This window comes from Nylanderia fulva, unplaced genomic scaffold (genome assembly GCF_048542155.1).
Source record: "Nylanderia fulva isolate GAGA-0341 unplaced genomic scaffold, ASM4854215v1 Scaffold12, whole genome shotgun sequence".
Classification (NCBI taxonomy): domain Eukaryota; kingdom Metazoa; phylum Arthropoda; class Insecta; order Hymenoptera; family Formicidae; genus Nylanderia; species Nylanderia fulva.
Genome location: NW_028189409.1, coordinates 3,110,948 through 3,129,160, shown reverse-complemented (window position 1 = coordinate 3,129,160; position 18,213 = coordinate 3,110,948). Strand labels below are relative to the sequence as shown.

Sequence of the window (18,213 nt, the reverse complement as noted above, 5' to 3'; positions counted from 1 at the left end):
CATCTCAGGAAGTTATATATAGTCGCGTGTGTTTCCCACTGATAAGGCCATTCAACGTGTCAGCAAGTAAAGGGATTCGCTTCGTCATGCGTTGCATCAGAGTGGAAAGTGAAATCTTTTTCAATATCATCTACAAACTATTATTATTTTTCGAATGTAAACTGAATCTTTCAAAGACATTATTTTTTAAAACGCAAACGTATATATTGTATATACTATATATGTATAATATATATCTATCTAATGTATATTTTTGATATATATATAATATCTATTTATTTATCTATCTAATGTATATATTTTAGGTATATAATACATATACTAAAATATATATATTATTATAATGAAATTGTTAATAAAAAAGATTGTATTTATATAAAATGAAAAAAATAATTAATTAATTATACATTAAAATGAATAAGAGAAAAAAAAATATATATATATATTTTTGTATATTCTTATAGTCTATTTTCTTTCTTTCTTTTTGTTTTTTTATTAAAATGTAAATTTCTGTTAATGCGAAATAAACATCTCCATGCATGTAACCAAAACAAAATTATAATTTAGTAAGCGCGATAATTAAAGCCAACATTGTTTCGCTCTGATTCATTTCTGACGTGGCGGGAAATAGACGCGCAACCCTGTGTCAACATCGAGCAATTAATGGATATCAGGGGATTTTTCACCAAGATGATCACTCGATGTGCTATGGCCTGTTTTTCTTCAGAATGTACAGACCGGTACCGAGGGATGTAATAGATACTAAGGGTTCGTTCTATTAGCTCATGCTGCGAAAAATGCACACGGTAGAAATACCCGCAAAGAACCAATCCGGCAGGCAAAAAGCGTAGACTTAACTGTTCCTGAAAGGAAAACATACGCGTTAGTATTAAAGGGCGAGACGCCTTACATTACGAAATTACAGTTTGGTACCCGAAACGAAAAAAAAAAAAAAAATAGCCCGGAAAACCTTTATCAGAAATCTAATCTCTCTTTTTATCGGAGAAAAATTTCCTCTAGTTGCTGATTTCAGACATTTTTGACGTTTCGCTTCGTCTGTTTTTGATTGAACTTCCATCTCGATATCCATCTCGATTTTTACTACCTATTTTTCGCAGATTTCACCAATTTTTCTCTTTTTACGAAAACAAGCGGAAATATTTTATTTATTTTATACGTATTAAGTTACGCATCTATTTATTTTATGCAAAATTTAATTTTATAAACTGATTATAAAATTACAACCTAAAATATATGGCATTAATTTTGAAATTAACTTAATTTACGATATTATTATTTTGTTGTTATATAATAATTTATATTAAATTTTTTCCTGCAAATTTTGTTGCAGATACGAAACCGTTTCCAAGATTTGAAAAAGATTTGAACTTACCACGCTCAATTTGGCATGAACTTAGCTCACCTTTCACAGAGGTAAGTCGCATTTATAGTCAGACTTTTGTAGTTGCTTGAGTTAGTTTCACAATGTATAATATTTAAATCCTCTCTAAAGAAAATCTCATTTTATTTCCAATGTTGAATGTGTATATTATCTACTTTTTAAAATACTGTAAGTTTTTTTTAAAATAATCCACACAATAAGAGATAAATATAATCCACTGATTTTAATAAGATTGTCGAGAGGAATTATATTTAAAAAAATAAGCGACTGGTATAATACCATATTAATATGTATTTTTTTATATTTAATATATCAGCCTTTATTATTATATATTTTTGGAATAATTTTTGCCGTACAAAATCGCGTGTTTATTTATAAATACATTTATTTCTGCCGCATTAAATATTTGTATTTTATATATATTATTTTTATATAAATACAAATATCATTAAAATGACAATAATTATACTTTACGCTCGAACAGCGAACGTTCATATTTACTGTTTACTGCATTTAACATGCAGCATTATGTGTATTTAGGATTAACTACATAGTGGTTGTGCATATACACATAGTTTGTGTCGCTTTAAAAGCAAACTGTGGTTTCCTTAATTATATTACAAACATGTAAAATAATAGAAGACGCGGATGCAGATTTCAGTGTATATTTTTTTTATCGTAGGTGTATGAGGTGGAGAGTTTCGTGACTGAAACAGGCGGCACTCCTGAACCGAGGCCATTTTTCGAGGATCCCGAAAGTAACATTACCGTACAGCTTGGTACTCAAGTTTACATGCACTGCAGGATACAAAATTTACAAAATAATCTTAAGGTAAGTTATATGTTTTTATACTTTTGCGAGAATATATTTAACATAATGTAATGAATTTGCCTATAAATTCGATTCATGCGTGTTTTTATCGCGTACATCAAATATAAATTTTTCTGATTGATATTCTAAAACTCCTTTTCACATATAAATTTTTATAATATTATTCTATGAATAATATCATAAAAAATAATATATGCAGAAAAATAAAATATTTTATTTATTAAAATCTATTCAAAAAACGCTCTCTTTTTCGTAATAACGTTCGAATATAAATTTGATGTGTGTGTGAGTGTGTGTACATACATAAACGAATAAACATAACAACGTATTTTCAACGTTTGCGAACGTTACGTTGCTTTCTAAAATTTAAGCTTTCTACATTGTTTTATGAAGAGATCTTGTTGGTTTTCCCATCTCCTTTCTCATGTGCAGCTACTATGCGGCACTTAGCTCATCCTAATTCTCCCAAAGGAAATTCCGCGGATAGCGGTGGGATATTTTCCTCCCAATTTTGTGACAGTGCTGCTCTATCACTATGATATAAATGGCAGTTATAATACACGCGATCTTCCATTTTTTCAACAAACAGATCTCGTATGTATTTATTTAAATTTTTCCACAAGAGAAGTTATTTATTTAAAAACAAATTTTTATTGCATATTTTAGGATGTCGCATTAAGATAAAAAATTAAAAGGAATATATGAAAAGACTTCATTTAATTTAGATATTTTAACTAAATATATTATTGACTCTCATGTCATTTTAATTCGTTTTAAATTTTAAGTTATAATGTAATAAATTAAATATTAATTTCATAAGCTCTAGTTACCAATGACTATGAATAGGCTATGAAAATTTAGAAAACTGCATTACGCGAAATTTAATATAATATTAATATTAATATTAATATTAATATTAATATTAATAAACCATTTTGCGAAGATACTAAAAATAATGATCGATGAATATAAATTGATTATAAAAAAAATAGAAAATTCGATTATATGAAATTTAATATAATATGAATAAAAAAGGTTCCGTGGAAATATTGAAACTAATTAATTTTGCAAATAATGTGTAATAAATTAAATAAATTATAAATTACGCACAGTTATAAATTACATCATGGTAATTATTCCGCTATTGCTTGATGTCTTTCCTCAAAGCTTTTCCTTCTTACTTGTTCGTCTTCGCTGTTGCGTCACGAAACTTAAACCATATTCATTCGCGAAAACATGCTTAATTACCCTATCACGTACACTAATTAGCAGAATACGATGGTTGCGCGGCACTTTACACAGTACTCTCAATATTGATCGTATACGACACAAATCTTATTATATTGCGATGGGGAGAACGACGTGGAAACTAGGCGGAAACTACGATTGCACAAACATTACGAAATTCGCTCAATATTCGGAAATCGCACGACCAAATTTACGGATCGCAACGATTTTATAACTACCGTGAGCAAATAATATATATTTTCCATTTTTTGAAATAATTATATTATATTATAATACATAAAAATAAATATGTAAATTAAAATTAAAATTCAAAATGTAATATCTAAAAATACATCATTACTCTGATATACGTTATTTACTATTCGCAAGATAGGTTTCGGATTTCGGATAAATCAGATATATACATAAAATTTCACAAAATATACTTACTATTAAACGATCAAAATATCACGTCTAGTTGTTACTTGAATCATTCGATTTGTTTTATGCATTTACATATATGTTTATTATTCCGTGCTCTCAATCCGAAAATGATGATAAGATATAATTAAAGCAAAACATTCAAATCGGGAAATCGAACAGTTTTAAAGAGATTAATATGATTCGCATATATATAGCATCGTACTAAATTAAACAATGTATATTCGAAGTATCAGAAAAAAATTCTCACAAATACAATAATATGTTGGTTAATTTTATCTGCTCTTTTACACCGTTTTATTACGTTATTTTACAGTGCAAACATGATACTATGTTTTATTTATGTACTCGTTATTAAATAAAAGAGGAAGTCTATTTTGATAGAAGTTGATACATTTGTGAAAAAAAAGATTTATATTTTTTGGGATATCAGAAACTAAAAAAGAATCGAGTATATTTTCGGGATTGACAGAATAACGAAGCGATTATATGGTTTTTATTTAGTGTCAGTTTTATTTAAAAAATAAAAATCAACTTAATAAATCGATCTGTGAGCATAAATAGATAACAAAATCAATTTCTTCTAAACCAATTATTGAGATTCTTAAATTGAACGATTTTTGATCACATACGATTTTACGTTTGTAAAATTTCCAGTGATGTTTTATTAATACTCTAACAAGTTGAAATCAATTTAATTTTGTATGTAGATAATCGAAAATTCAGTTATATTCAAAAATGAGCAAATTTCTTTATTTAAATATTTTTTAAAATTTATTTCGTAATTATTTATAATAAATTAAAAAAGCGCATAAAAATGATCGAAATATATTTATAAATATATTTTAATGGAGATTCTCTCTCTTTCTTGGCATTTATAATAGCATTACTTGTGAAAATTGCACGATTTACGCACAAACAGCAATTTTATCAAAGTATGGATTTAGAACTTTCAGTATGTAATATCTACGAATAGTTTTCAAATTTTCACTCGAAGCTCTGCGGTTTACTAATTCCAGAAGGCAAATACATTTGCACGTAATGTTTCTTCGCATATGCTACTATTTCGAATCGGTATATACCCATCGAGCTTAAAGCTATCTAATCCCTGACATATAGACGTAACGAGAGCATTCAGCTGGAACTGGTAGTCATGAACCTTTGAAACAGTTTCAAACTTGATATTGCCGAGGCTCTTAGAACAAGTAGCACTTCGATGTCAGCAAATACCAATATTGACACAATGTGATAGATAATTTCAGATTCGGTTTTCGGAGGAAAAAAATATTAATTATTATTGTTATTATAACTTTGTATATCCGTGAACTTTTGCATACACTACTTTTTTTGAAAACTATTATTATTATTAATAGTTTGTTGCCCCTTCATTTTTGCTTCTTTTCTTTAGAAGTGACATATACATACTTATTAAAAATTCACATTAACGCGCGAGACGAAAACATTTATCTCGCGCATCCATCTATTTCAAACTACTTTATATGGGAGATGCACGATTGTCGATACATCGTTTATCATAAAAAAGAATAGCGTAAGTGCACCGTTACATTTACGATGTATCGTGATCTATAAATCGTTGCTGAACTTACCAATCTCTCGAGCAAAGCTCGAGTCGCATAGGAAGCATTCACAAATAGTGTAGTGGAACATCTCGCTCGTTGGTTTGCGAGTGCTTGGAATTCAATCTTTCTAAGTGAGAGTGCGATGGGTTGGGTAAAGCAAGTTGTTTCATATAGTGGGATGAGAATTGTATGCATTTGTATCTGCATCGTTACGAATGCATTTTTTAATTTTTATTTATTTAAGAATCGATTTGTCGTTTCTTTCAATTTACACATATTAAGAATATAAATTGGATAACATGTCAAATATCGATTTTATACGCTAATATGCAATTAAGATTGCGAAATAAATAATATTAAATTAAAATTCCTATACACATATATGTATCTTTGATAGATGGATTTAATTGTGCTCTTCTTTATCAAATCATATTCGCCAAATATTTTCGAGAACATGCCTTAGAAGGAATTTACGATGATCGAAATATTCGGTATCTTCGTCATAGGAAATTTTCCATCTTAACAATGGCTAATTATTCCTGATATTTATGAGGCGTTATTATATATTCTAGGCGTTTTAGTTTATATATATAAACTACCGCCTCATAAATATTAAGAATAATTAGCTTTTGTTAAGATGGAAAATTCTTCTCTATAATGTGTTTATTTATAGTATAATTTATATTATTTAAGATTTATAATATTAAATTTAAATTTATAATATTAAATAGAAAAATTATATATATATAATATTATAAATTTTATATAATGTAAATTGTGTTATAAATGAACATTAATAGAAGATTTATTATAAATCAACATTACATGTATATAGAGGCTTTCCCATCTTAACAAAAGCTAATTATTCCTTATTATTATATTAAATAATACAACGAGAGAGTTTAGAAACATTTGTTTATATTAATAATTAATTGAAGTGTATAGTAGATAAAACATTTTTTTCCGCGTGATAACAAAAAACAGTAAATTGTTAATTTTATTCTGTTTGATGCTGAGAAAAAATATGGAACGGCAAGTTCGTTAATAGTAACAAAGACGCGTTTCTTCCCTTACGATCAATAATGTTAATAAGACGGTCGCTGCTCTCTAATGCAGGATCCATGAGTTTGCTGTTCCAGCTGTTTATTCTCAGTCGCCCAGTGTCGAGCAAGTACGAAGAATGATTGACTAAAACTACTTAAAGACAGCCCACGTTCGTAAAGCTCCCATCTCCCTCGGCTGATGAAATAATCAATTTATGTAAAATATTTCAGCGTGCATATTTTATCGGCATATTATGAATATAGTTATTTTAAACTACCACTACAATTTCACTCTGGTTTTAAAGTTTTATATTCGCACATGTATACGATCGAGAGGGAAAACTGTACTCGAGTTGAAACGATATTTTCAACATTTTTTTTATTCATAATTAATAATACTTCATAAATCTGCTGCATACAATATCACTTCAATATTTGTCGTTAATGAGATTTACATTATTAAGTGTATAAGAATTGCAAACAAGAGAGGGAGAGAGAATAAAATAAAAGGTTATATATAACTTGAAGTTACTAGCTGCAATGCAAATAGCTGCGGTTCCTATAAGCAGAGGACTTCCATACTTTGTGAATTGTCTCGAAGTCGTTTCGAACTTCTTCCCATTTTCGCGACTTTCTGCGCATATAAACGCGTGCGTTGACCAAACTTTTAACGGCATCCTCGTCTCGCGTTATACTCAAGTTTATAATTAGCTCGACGGAAGGGTTGCTACTACATTAATTATGAGCGAACCAAGACTTTCTCTGCGGTTAATATATGATATTATACAAACTAACGGATTGCTTAATATGTGAGTTGTAGGAAAAAAACATCAAATTCAATATATAAATTAAATATGTAAGTAAATTTTATATATATATGACTGTAAGTAAATTATTTATATATATATATATATATATATATATAAATAATTTACTTACAGTCATATATTATGCAAATAATATATCACGCTCTTTGAGTCAAGACATCTGGCGTGTTTCATGTGGCAACAGTTTATGACTGTTTATACATTTTACAGTGTTTACTTAGTCGAATATTAAATTATACGCATGTCACTTTGAATATATATTAATGGTAGTCTATATACAGTGCTGTGTACATTTAATACGTCAAGAAATATTAAAGAAAACTTGTTGCATTATAGAATAATGTGTACATTCTAAAAAATTAAATGTTACTTATAAAATAATTTATTTTTTTTATTTTTTCTAAATAAGATTCTAACACATGTTGTTTTTTCGAAAGCGTAGTTTTTTTAGCGAATGTTTTTAATTAATTAGAGTATAGAATTCTTGCTTTACGATTAAAAGCTAACTCTCTCGGGTTTCGTATGTTCTATTTCTTTTTTTCTGTGTCATTCGATAGAAGTTGCATGGGATTAGTATGTAAATGGAATAGATGTATAAGTGCTTCTCGATTGTCCAGCCGCACTGATTCGTTGTGCGCATCAATTCCAAAGGGAATTGCATGCTAGATCGTCTTTCTAGTGGTACAATATTGTGATATTGCTTTTTTTATGTTTAATCGAGAGATACTTGCCTTAAAATAATGTTGGAAGCAAAATAAACTGCTTTTCCAATAATGTTAGAGATATTATACACAAAAATAAGAAAAATGAATTTCTCATATTAATTTATATAACATGCAATTAAAATATTCATGTATAATTAATACATAAATATTGATAATAATTATTGAGAATATAATATTTCTTAAAAAAAAAACAAAAAAAAAACAAAAAAAAACAATGACGAATTTTGAAATTGAAATTTTTAACTAAAATTGCATGCTCCAAATAAATTACATGTTTTTTTGCTCTTTATTTTTGATTTAACCGAGTTAATTAAAATCAATTCATGTAATTCTGTAGTCATAATTAACGAACAAAATAAAATCTTACATTTTTTAACAGTTTGATTAAAATATTTGATTGAATTTTACCGTGTTTTTATTTTGTGGTGCTGTATTCATCTTTTTATTGTGAAAACTTTCTACTATTATTATTATGTAAAAAAGAACTTCAAACCTGAAATACTGTATATCCCGATGTTCAAATATTCCTCTTTTTCTGTTAAATAACACAATCATCATATTATCGTAAATTCGATTTGCTGAGAGGATTGAATTATTAAGTGTTACGAGCTATTATATCACAATCTCCATATACGCGAGTCTCGAGCTATGACTCATAGTTCAAGATTGCAGGTATCTGCAGCTGCATGCGCCGATACGCATGTGGTTAGGAGAATGTGTGCCTTCGTATACTATAAATGCCGCAGCTGCGCGCTTGTGTACGAGATTGTTATAGTCTACCATAACATGAAAATTATGAAACGAGAGGAACGGAAAAGAGAGAAAAGGAAATGCCTGGCGAAAATCTTTTAACATATCTCATCCTTTAAAAATATATATAAATGTTAATAATTCTTTATTTATATTATATAAAGAATTTAATATTCATAATTATACATTTATATTAAATATTTATACATTAAAAAATTTGTTAGCTTCACTAAACCTTCCAACCTTCAACTAAATATTATTTTGTTAATTGAACATACAAAATAACATATTTCCATTAAATAAATACCTAATAATAATAAGACATTAAATCTATCAAAGCGTATATTTGACTTCAATACTAATATATATTCAATTAATAAAATAGTATTTTAATTGAAAGACTTAGTCACGTTAATACATTTTTTTTCAGTGCAGTTATGCAATTTATAATTTAATATATTTAGTATATTTTATTTAACATACAATAAATTTAATATATTAAATACATTAATTAAACATTTAATTATATGGAGTTTATGTATGGATATGTCTGTGAGCGCAAATGTGTGATGCATTATGTTTTTCGCGTCGCTGCGTTTTAATTAACAATCTGAACAATTGCTTCATCATTATATGTAATACGAGATCGCGAGAAAAATGTATCTACGAGTCCAGTACAAACGTACAATTACGCCAGCAATTTTACTCGGCGCGTTTTCAGTCAGAGCTCCCTCCTGATGATATACTTTGTTTCTCTTTCCTCAAAGATAATCTCGTACTATTTGGCGTTTAAATTATTTTTAATTAATTATTCTTCACCTTCTCCGGCTCGCTTCGGTCTGCTCCGTCTATTATCTTTAGTATTTAGTTCACCTAGCGTCATCACTGATGAGCCTTAGCAGCTTTCTTCAGCCATAGGGCCGAAGTTTTGTCGCGCGGCTCGTCAAATAAGAGGTTCAAAGACTAATTAAAGTTTTGCAAACGTGACTCCCTCTCGACGACGCTTTTCCGTCGCGTCGGACAATGAAGTTATTTCTCCTCGTTTCCCGTCGTTTTCAAGCTACTCGCGCGCGCGAGTTTACGCGACGATTTTTTCCCTTTTTTTTTTCTTTTCAAATCTTCTCGCGCACAATCGTTCGACGACACGGATATAGACACGATTGCGGTTCCCATCTTGCCGGTCTCTATCGATGAACCACTATCGGCGAATCCAATTTTCTTACCTTTGTGCCCGGCGGTCCCGAATTCCAGTTAGAACTGACTTTACTGGATTTCGACAAGCGTTAGAGATCACGGTTGCCCGAAACGAGATCCCCGCCGTTGAAGTTGTAACCACGTAACTCTCGCGCGTTTCGCGGTGATTTAAGAGGCTTCGCACTTAACCAGAGAGGATTCCGGAACTTTAAGTATTTTAATACTATGCGCTGTTCAGCATTATCGGTATGTGTGTGCGTCACAAATTTGCAAGATTACTTTCGACTGGTACCTTATTCAATTCAAATTTTTTCTCTTTGCTGAGAAAGGGGATTTTTAAGGGTGTAACTTCTTTTGGAAAATTTTTTAGAAGCGGCGATGGATTTCCACTTCAAATTAAAATATTTTTGCAAAATTTTGATTTTTGTTAATAACAAAATAATTGTCCCATCAGGCAATAGTAGGTAATATAGAATTGTAAAAAGATACGAAACGTTTAGATATCCAATATCAACGTTGAATGGTTGTGTTTGCCAATATTTTGAAAACAGTTAATAATACATCGAGTTACGTAGACATATAGCATGTGTTTTCGCAGATTTATTGGACGGTTTTGCGCTTAACTTGAATGGGAATTGATTGACGCATAAACATTTCCATTACATTTTTTTTATATACTTCCAAACGTAAAATGTGAACACTGGCTGATGGAATATAAAAGGGGAAGTCGCCCGTGTGTGGTATATCCGGGATAAATGTTTACTTAAAATGAAGTAAATAAACAAACAGCATATTGCCATGTATTGATCAACAACCGAAACATTGAATGTATAAATCGTTAATTTGACGAATGTCCGCGTATGCTCGCGTGCGCATATCTATAAATATTTTATGAATAATCCATTGTATCATCAAATACGATCTGTATCTATATACATCAAACACAGAGTGTATACGATAACACTTTAGTTAAGTATTGAACATTTACATTAATAGATTATCTGAAGTATCATATATAAGCTTAGTGTTAATATTTACTACTCATATATTATATTATATTTCAACACACATAAATTATTGAGCCTGAGCAAGAACTTTCTAATCCGAAAAGTAAAGTCAATCTAAAATATTCGTGCGACACAAAATTAAATCAAGTACATTTGAAATAGATTATTATTTACAATTTTGACGATCTTAGCAATTAATCTTGACGTAATCGAATATTGATGCACCGAACAAAATGTATTCTTATATCTTAAATATATGCCACTTATCTTAATATCTTCCATTAAAATAAGCGCCGAAAGGATCCTCTTAATTTAAGAGAGGAAAATTCTCTATATAGATATTCTTATTAAATATTTTTAACAAAAATATATACTTAATAGGATGTTTTTTTTATCAATGTATTATTTAAAATTATTAATCGTGATAACAAAAAAACAGTCTTACAAATGGACATTTATTATTTACTTATTACATAGATATTTAAAATCGTTAAACATATAATATTCAATATTTACTGACATTAAATACACATATTTTATATTATATTATTATTTTTAATATTAATTGATAACTTATAAATTTGTTATATTTATTTATTGCTGAATTACAGTTGCAAAAAGAAGATGAAGAATATATTTTTGATTTAAGAGGATATTCTAAAAAGCATGACGAAGTAAAGAAGGAAATATTTATTAAGAGTATCTGTTATAAGAGGACTAATAAAGTATGCATTTTAAGAGTGCACCATTTTTTCGATGCACGGAATAATGCAGTTGTAACGAATAAATCGGTCGACAACCGGGTGTGGCAAGAGGAGTTTCTAAAATAACGCGGCCTTGTATACTCGTCGTGACGTGGACAGACCCACGTGCTGCTTTGACGTTTGGTTTGCGGCTCAATTTGCATGTGATAAATGCGCGAGCGCGCGGCCTGTCGCGTCGCCCGGCTTTCGCGGGGTTGGCACAGAGGAAACGCGGTATTCTGCACGCATAAATGCAAAATCGAAACTTTGGTGACCTTTCACCCCCTTGCGGTGGCTTCGGTCCCCCCATGGTCAAGCCGGATGGCCGTTTCGCGGCATAACTTTACCGCATATTTTACACCGGGGTAAGCACGCTTATTACACTTAACATGCGAAACGATACGTATAACTATGCTAATTATGAACGCGAGAGCGAATGGCGTTTGGGTGTACGCGCGCGTGCCCCGGTATTTAATTTATATAAATAATTCTTGAAAATTATGCGGCGCGCGAGAGGGAAAAAGAAATAGAGAGAGAGAGAGAGAGAGAGTCTTTGTAGGATCTAATTAATAACGCGTAATTCAACGTACCCGGTTGTAAATGATATGCTTGCGGAGCGTCACATGGAAATCAAGTTAAATGTTGCGCAGACGACTTAGACATAAACTTACTAAGACGTAATTATTCACTCCTGAGTCCTTTATAATAATGACAAATGACTATTCCTTCCGTTCTCGCTCTGTTCTCTATTTGGAGGATACGCTTCCAGAGAAATAGAGTGAGAAGGAGAGAAAGGGAGAGAAATAGAAGGAGGAAAAAGGGAGAGAGAGAGAGAGAGAGACAGGTGTAATGGCAGCTCTTGCAACGCGATGCCTAACGATTCTTTAACTTCTCTCTCCGTTATTAAACTTTTGTGTGTCGGATCATAAGTATCGGAATAAATTGTTTCAATGATATTATCGGAAGAGAAGTTTCACGATATTCGCATCTGGCCTCAATTTGCTGCTACTCGCGGAAGACGTAACTTGTAACATCGACGCAAAAATTATCTTTTCATAATTCGTAGTGTTAATTAAAATGTGGCGGTGAATTTCGAGAATGCGTTACAAACAAAAAAGTTCAAAAAATGTTTTTTCTTGCGGAAACGGTGATATATCGATTTCCGTTCCTCCCCATCTTAACGCGATAGAAATTAAGAGCGAGGGAAATTAATGCTGAAAATGATTCTCCGCGAATTTATCTCTCCTACGGTGAAATTTGTCGGAAATTGTCAGAAGTTTTTTGTTTACGCGCAACGCTTCACAGAAAAATGGGGACGATACAATCGATTTTAAAATTGCGGACGTATATATTTGCGTCGGATAACAGCCGTTAACGGTATAACTTTGCGTGATTTACGGGTAATACGGTCGTATTTTTATGGCACGTTGTTCCATTAGCTTCGATGAGCATGATTTATGCAAAGTGTTCTTGGCGCTTTCGCGAAAGGAACAAGACTATTCTTGCACGTCCACTCAGAACTCGACCGCATATAAATGTGCTCTGTCTGCACTCTCGCTTGTACGTAAAGTCTCAGGGGGTGAATAGCGACTTTTGAGAAAATCCCCAAAGCTAATAATTTTCGGAGATCATCAGCAGGTGACCGAAAGGAGACGAGAAATATATGTGCATTTTTCTCAGTTTTAAGTGATTGTTGAGACATTCCAATCCCTCTATTATTAATTATAAAATGCTCTATTATTATTTTTATTATATATGTATATATTCACTTATTGATATATATTTTTATTATTTATTTAATATTATAATTATGAGATTATTATATTATTTATATATATTCTCTCTATTACTTTTTTTAATTCCCTGATTAATTAAAAATTGAAAAGAGCTCTAATAAAAACTAGACGCTTATATTAGATGCAACAGAATTATTTTTAAATTTATTTTGAACGTTTCGATCCTTTAGATCATCGTCAGCATATAAATTATATACGTGGATCTATTATTAATTATAAAATGCTCTATTATTATTTTTATTATATATGTATATATTCACTTATTGATATATATTTTTATTATTTATTTAATATTATAATTATGAGATTATTATTATTTATATATATTCTTTCTATTACTTTTTTTAATTCCCTGATTAATTAAAAATTGAAAAGAGCTCTAATAAAAACTAGACGCTTATATTAGATGCAACAGAATTATTTTTAAATTTATTTCGAACGTTTCGATCCTTTAGATCATCGTCAGCATATAAATTATATACGTGGATTTCTTTACTAATGGATGTGCTGAAGATCCAAAGATAGGACCGAAAAGTTCAAAATAAGTATAGAGAGGAATAAATTTTAATAATTCACATGTCTATATAATATATATATATATAAATATAATATAAATATTAATTATATTTGTAATGTCAGAACCTTTTCGATTTAAATTGAAAAATTGTAGAACGAACGGGAGATGTCACGCACTATTATTCTCTCATTCCAGGTATCCTGGGTGCGTAGACGAGGAGACGAGCTTCATTTGCTGACCATCGGCTTGGACACGTACGCGAGCGACTCCAGATTCTCCCTGGCCTTTGAGAAGCCTAATGACTGGCGATTGCTCCTGCGCTCTGCCACGGAACGCGATGCCGGCCTTTACGAGTGTCAAGTCAGCGCCCACCCACCATTAATCAGAACTGTCCATCTAGCGGTGTCAGGTAAGTGAGCGCGTCATTGCGCGTATGTTCATTTGACCGTCCGGGACTTGGCAACTCGAAGCAATCAAGAGAGCTGCTATTTCCCACTACCGCCAGCGACCCAACGATATGCACTTTGATCTGACGACCGCAATGCGGCTCGTAAATCAACGGGGTTTGTATAGGGTGTCTCGGAATCGTCGTCATTATCGGGATCCGCGGATATTATTAATGGTCGAAGGGAAGAGAGACAGTGCTTAACATCTCGACAGCGGATTTCACCTTTAAGCGCGAGAATTATTCAAAGTCGGACAATTTTCTCGATGGCGGAGCCATCGATCAACTTTCCCGAACTAGATAAATCCGCGGCACTCTGTACAATCAATTTTGAAGAGCTGCTTCCTTCTCTTCATGTAATTACCACACGGTGCTTGTTTCGGTCTTGTGTTACGCCGAAGTTTCCTAGTTCGTTCGCGTATTAACGCGAAAATGAGGCTAATTTCGCTAATGACAAAAGCCACATGCATTATTCTCTTAATCTATTCTCTCGTATAAAGTACTTTCGAAAACTTGCTCTCCGCGTCGGAGATACATAATCCACGGTGTCTCGCGGCGTGTTTTCGCTCAACCATAAATCACGGCTGGTCGCCGCCAACGTCGTTAGAATCGTCCTCTTCGCGGCATAATGGCGATCTCGATGCCGTAACGATGTTCTCGTGACACTCGCGTTCCACGCCACTTAATTGCAGTTTCCCCCAGTTTCTCTCGCCTCTCCGTCCCCGTTTCGGTCTCTTCTTATTCATGTTTTCTCCGGCGCGATGTTTCCCTCGTCGCGGACGATATACATGGCCGACGTATGAGTTGCACTATGTCCGTACACTAATTAAAAGATGCATGCCAAACAGAGAAAATAGAGAGGAAGACGTAGAAAATTCTAATATATAGCACCAATATTTACCTTTGATGGATCTATCGTGTTCCAACGCACATAGTAATCGCATTAGCATCTATCATCGATGCATAACCGGTATGCGCTGCCGGATAATTCGCGACTGACCTAGCCAGAGCTACCAAATGAATGATTGATAGCCGGCAATATCGCAGTTGTCGATTATATTTGATTAATGACAGACGTAAGACTGATAGACACTTTGAAGATCAAAATCGAGCTTTCATCTAGGATGTTTGACAGGGTATATATATATATATATATATATATATTGTTTATGAGAGACTCCTAAAGTTATTTGGAGATGATTTTTCCTCGGCAAAAATGTCGAGAAAAATCATCATTTTTTAATGTTTCCAATTTTGGAAATCATCTTCGTAACTAAGCCTTAAATTAAAATTCTATTAAAGTAAACTTTACCTGAAATTAACTGAAAAATATAGTCTTATTAATAATTTATTTTCACAGGGCTCAGTTTACAAAAAGGCTTTTATTTTCAATCGTTTATAACTTGAAAATTATTTATTGGTGCCTGGACACTTTCACTGAGGAAAAATCATCTCTAAATTGCCTCAAAAATCTTCCATTAACGAATGGCACTGTAAGTTATACATATATAAATATATACAGATACATATAGGCTTCGTGTTCGAGCAAATAATTCCGTCCGAGATTAATGAGACCGGCGTCGAAAAGAGAAACTGAGAAACACTTGCAGTTTCGGAATTTATATGTATGTATATATTTGAACGGCGAGCGATTATAATTATGCGCATAGGATAACTGAATTAATCACGGTGCCGCGAGCACGAGTGACGTGTTTCGAGTGAAGTATAAATTTACGATGATGACGAGGGCTTCAAAAAGAGAGGCAGCAAAACTTCATTTCGAGAGGATGCAATCTTTCTCGTTGGAGAAAATAGTTAAGTCTCGCATCGCTATTGGTCGATACGAAAACGATACTCTTTTTCAACTTTTCCTTTCTCATATATATATATATATATACTCTTCTTTTTTTTCTCGAGTTACTTGAACTCATTTATTTTCCGCGCGGGACGACGGATGCAGTCACTGACATATGCAAAAAAATGTATCTAGTTGGATACGAGATATGTATGTACATCATTTCTCTCTCTTTCTCTCTCGTGTGAAGTTCTGTAATTTTTAAAACACATATATAATCTAAAATTTACATGTTATTTTTATGAAACTTTTCTCGCAAGTCTGTTTACATAATCTTTCTGATTTCTCGATTTGACGAATACAGATATTCAGGTCTGTTGAAATTGCATCGCGTAGGGAAAGAAAACATAATTTGATAAGAAAACTAAAAGGATATTACGAAAAGAAAATAAGAGAATAAATGAAGATAAGAGAGAGAGAAAGAGAGCAGAGGAGAAAGTAGTAGTGCTCAAGAAGTAAAATCAATAAGTATGCAGATATCGAAATATTTTTTAGTCACCGTAGCTGCAATAGAGGGTTATGAAATATCTGACCGAAATACCAGAGAGAGGTACAGGTCGGGATAAATTCCATGCTCTGTGAAATAAACGGAATATTTCGTGGATCCAAATGGTGGAACGAACGATCGTGGTATATTATTCCCCTACATATCATTCGACTTTCGTTTTAACTTATAAAGTCCGTTCAAGCGTATCATTTTTCCATAACCCTTCGAAGCTGAATGTCGATACAGCTAGTGAAGAGATCTTTCTTATACATTAAAAATTTCTAGGAATGAGATACACGAACATCCGCCGGAACAGCTTGACCGAGGTATGTACAATATTTCGGCTCCTTTTGCTAATATATGATTTCTTCAAATAAATTTGATTACGCGTCTATAATACATATGTATTATTTATACAGGATATCTGATATATATTAATATTTTTAAGATATAAAGATTTTAATTATTTACTAAACGATTAATATATCATTTTATTTTATTCATTCGATTATACGATTCGATTGCTTTATTGCGCGTTTATTTTTAGTAAATTATATTTAGATCGCCGATAAAACTTGAATAATATAAAGCTTTTGATTTTAAGTATTTTTGGCTCGAAATATTTGACGTGCGTATATTAAATTTTATGTGAATATTTTAAAACATTATTGATTAAACTATGAAAGTATCACAAAGCTTATCTTCATAACTGGATTTTGCGATTCTATTGTTTACGGGCGTGTTCTCAATTCGAATTATATTTAAATCGTCGAAAAGTCGAACGATAGAGCATCGAACGAAATATAATTATATTCTATCAATTGATAGATTATATTATATCAATTGATTCTAAATATTTTTAACAAAATAATTATTGTCTGTAAAAATTGCAACGATTTAATTTGTATTCTTGTTATTCTTCGAATCTTACTTAATTAAATGAATATAAATTGCGCAAAAAATCCGTTTCTAGATCTATCGTTAGGAAATATATATACACTTTAATTGTATATAGCAAATAATTTTTCGATAATTGCGATCGCTTAAAAAAGAATTTCGATTGTTACGATAATATAATTAATGATTAATTAATTTGTATATAATTAATGTGTAATTAATATGTATTACAATGATTTCGAAACGTCTTTTATGTAATTTATTTATTCATTAGTTAATACATTTCATATATTGCAATGAAACAATCAAATTACAGAATTGAATAATAGAGATAAAGTCTATGATACATCAATCGTCTAATAAATAACTAATCTCTATACTCGCACAATTTAATAACTCGCGTATAGTATATGCATATATTTTTTGTATTTAATTTTGATAATAT

The 18,213-nt window shown here is 31.3% G+C and overlaps 1 protein-coding gene across 4 annotated transcripts in view; it reads left to right on the top strand.

The window, feature by feature from the left end:
- Positions 1-18,213, top strand: part of LOC114942634 (zwei Ig domain protein zig-8) — a 157,563-nt gene that overhangs the window by 47,717 nt on the left and 91,633 nt on the right. For all 4 annotated transcript variants that reach the window (XM_085490314.1, XM_085490317.1, XM_085490315.1 and 1 more), the window contains 3 exons: positions 1,352-1,434; positions 2,085-2,234; positions 14,280-14,493. In XM_085490314.1, coding sequence (XP_085346440.1) covers positions 1,352-1,434; positions 2,085-2,234; positions 14,280-14,493 — 447 coding nt within the window. The remainder of the gene's footprint in view (positions 1-1,351; positions 1,435-2,084; positions 2,235-14,279; positions 14,494-18,213) is intronic.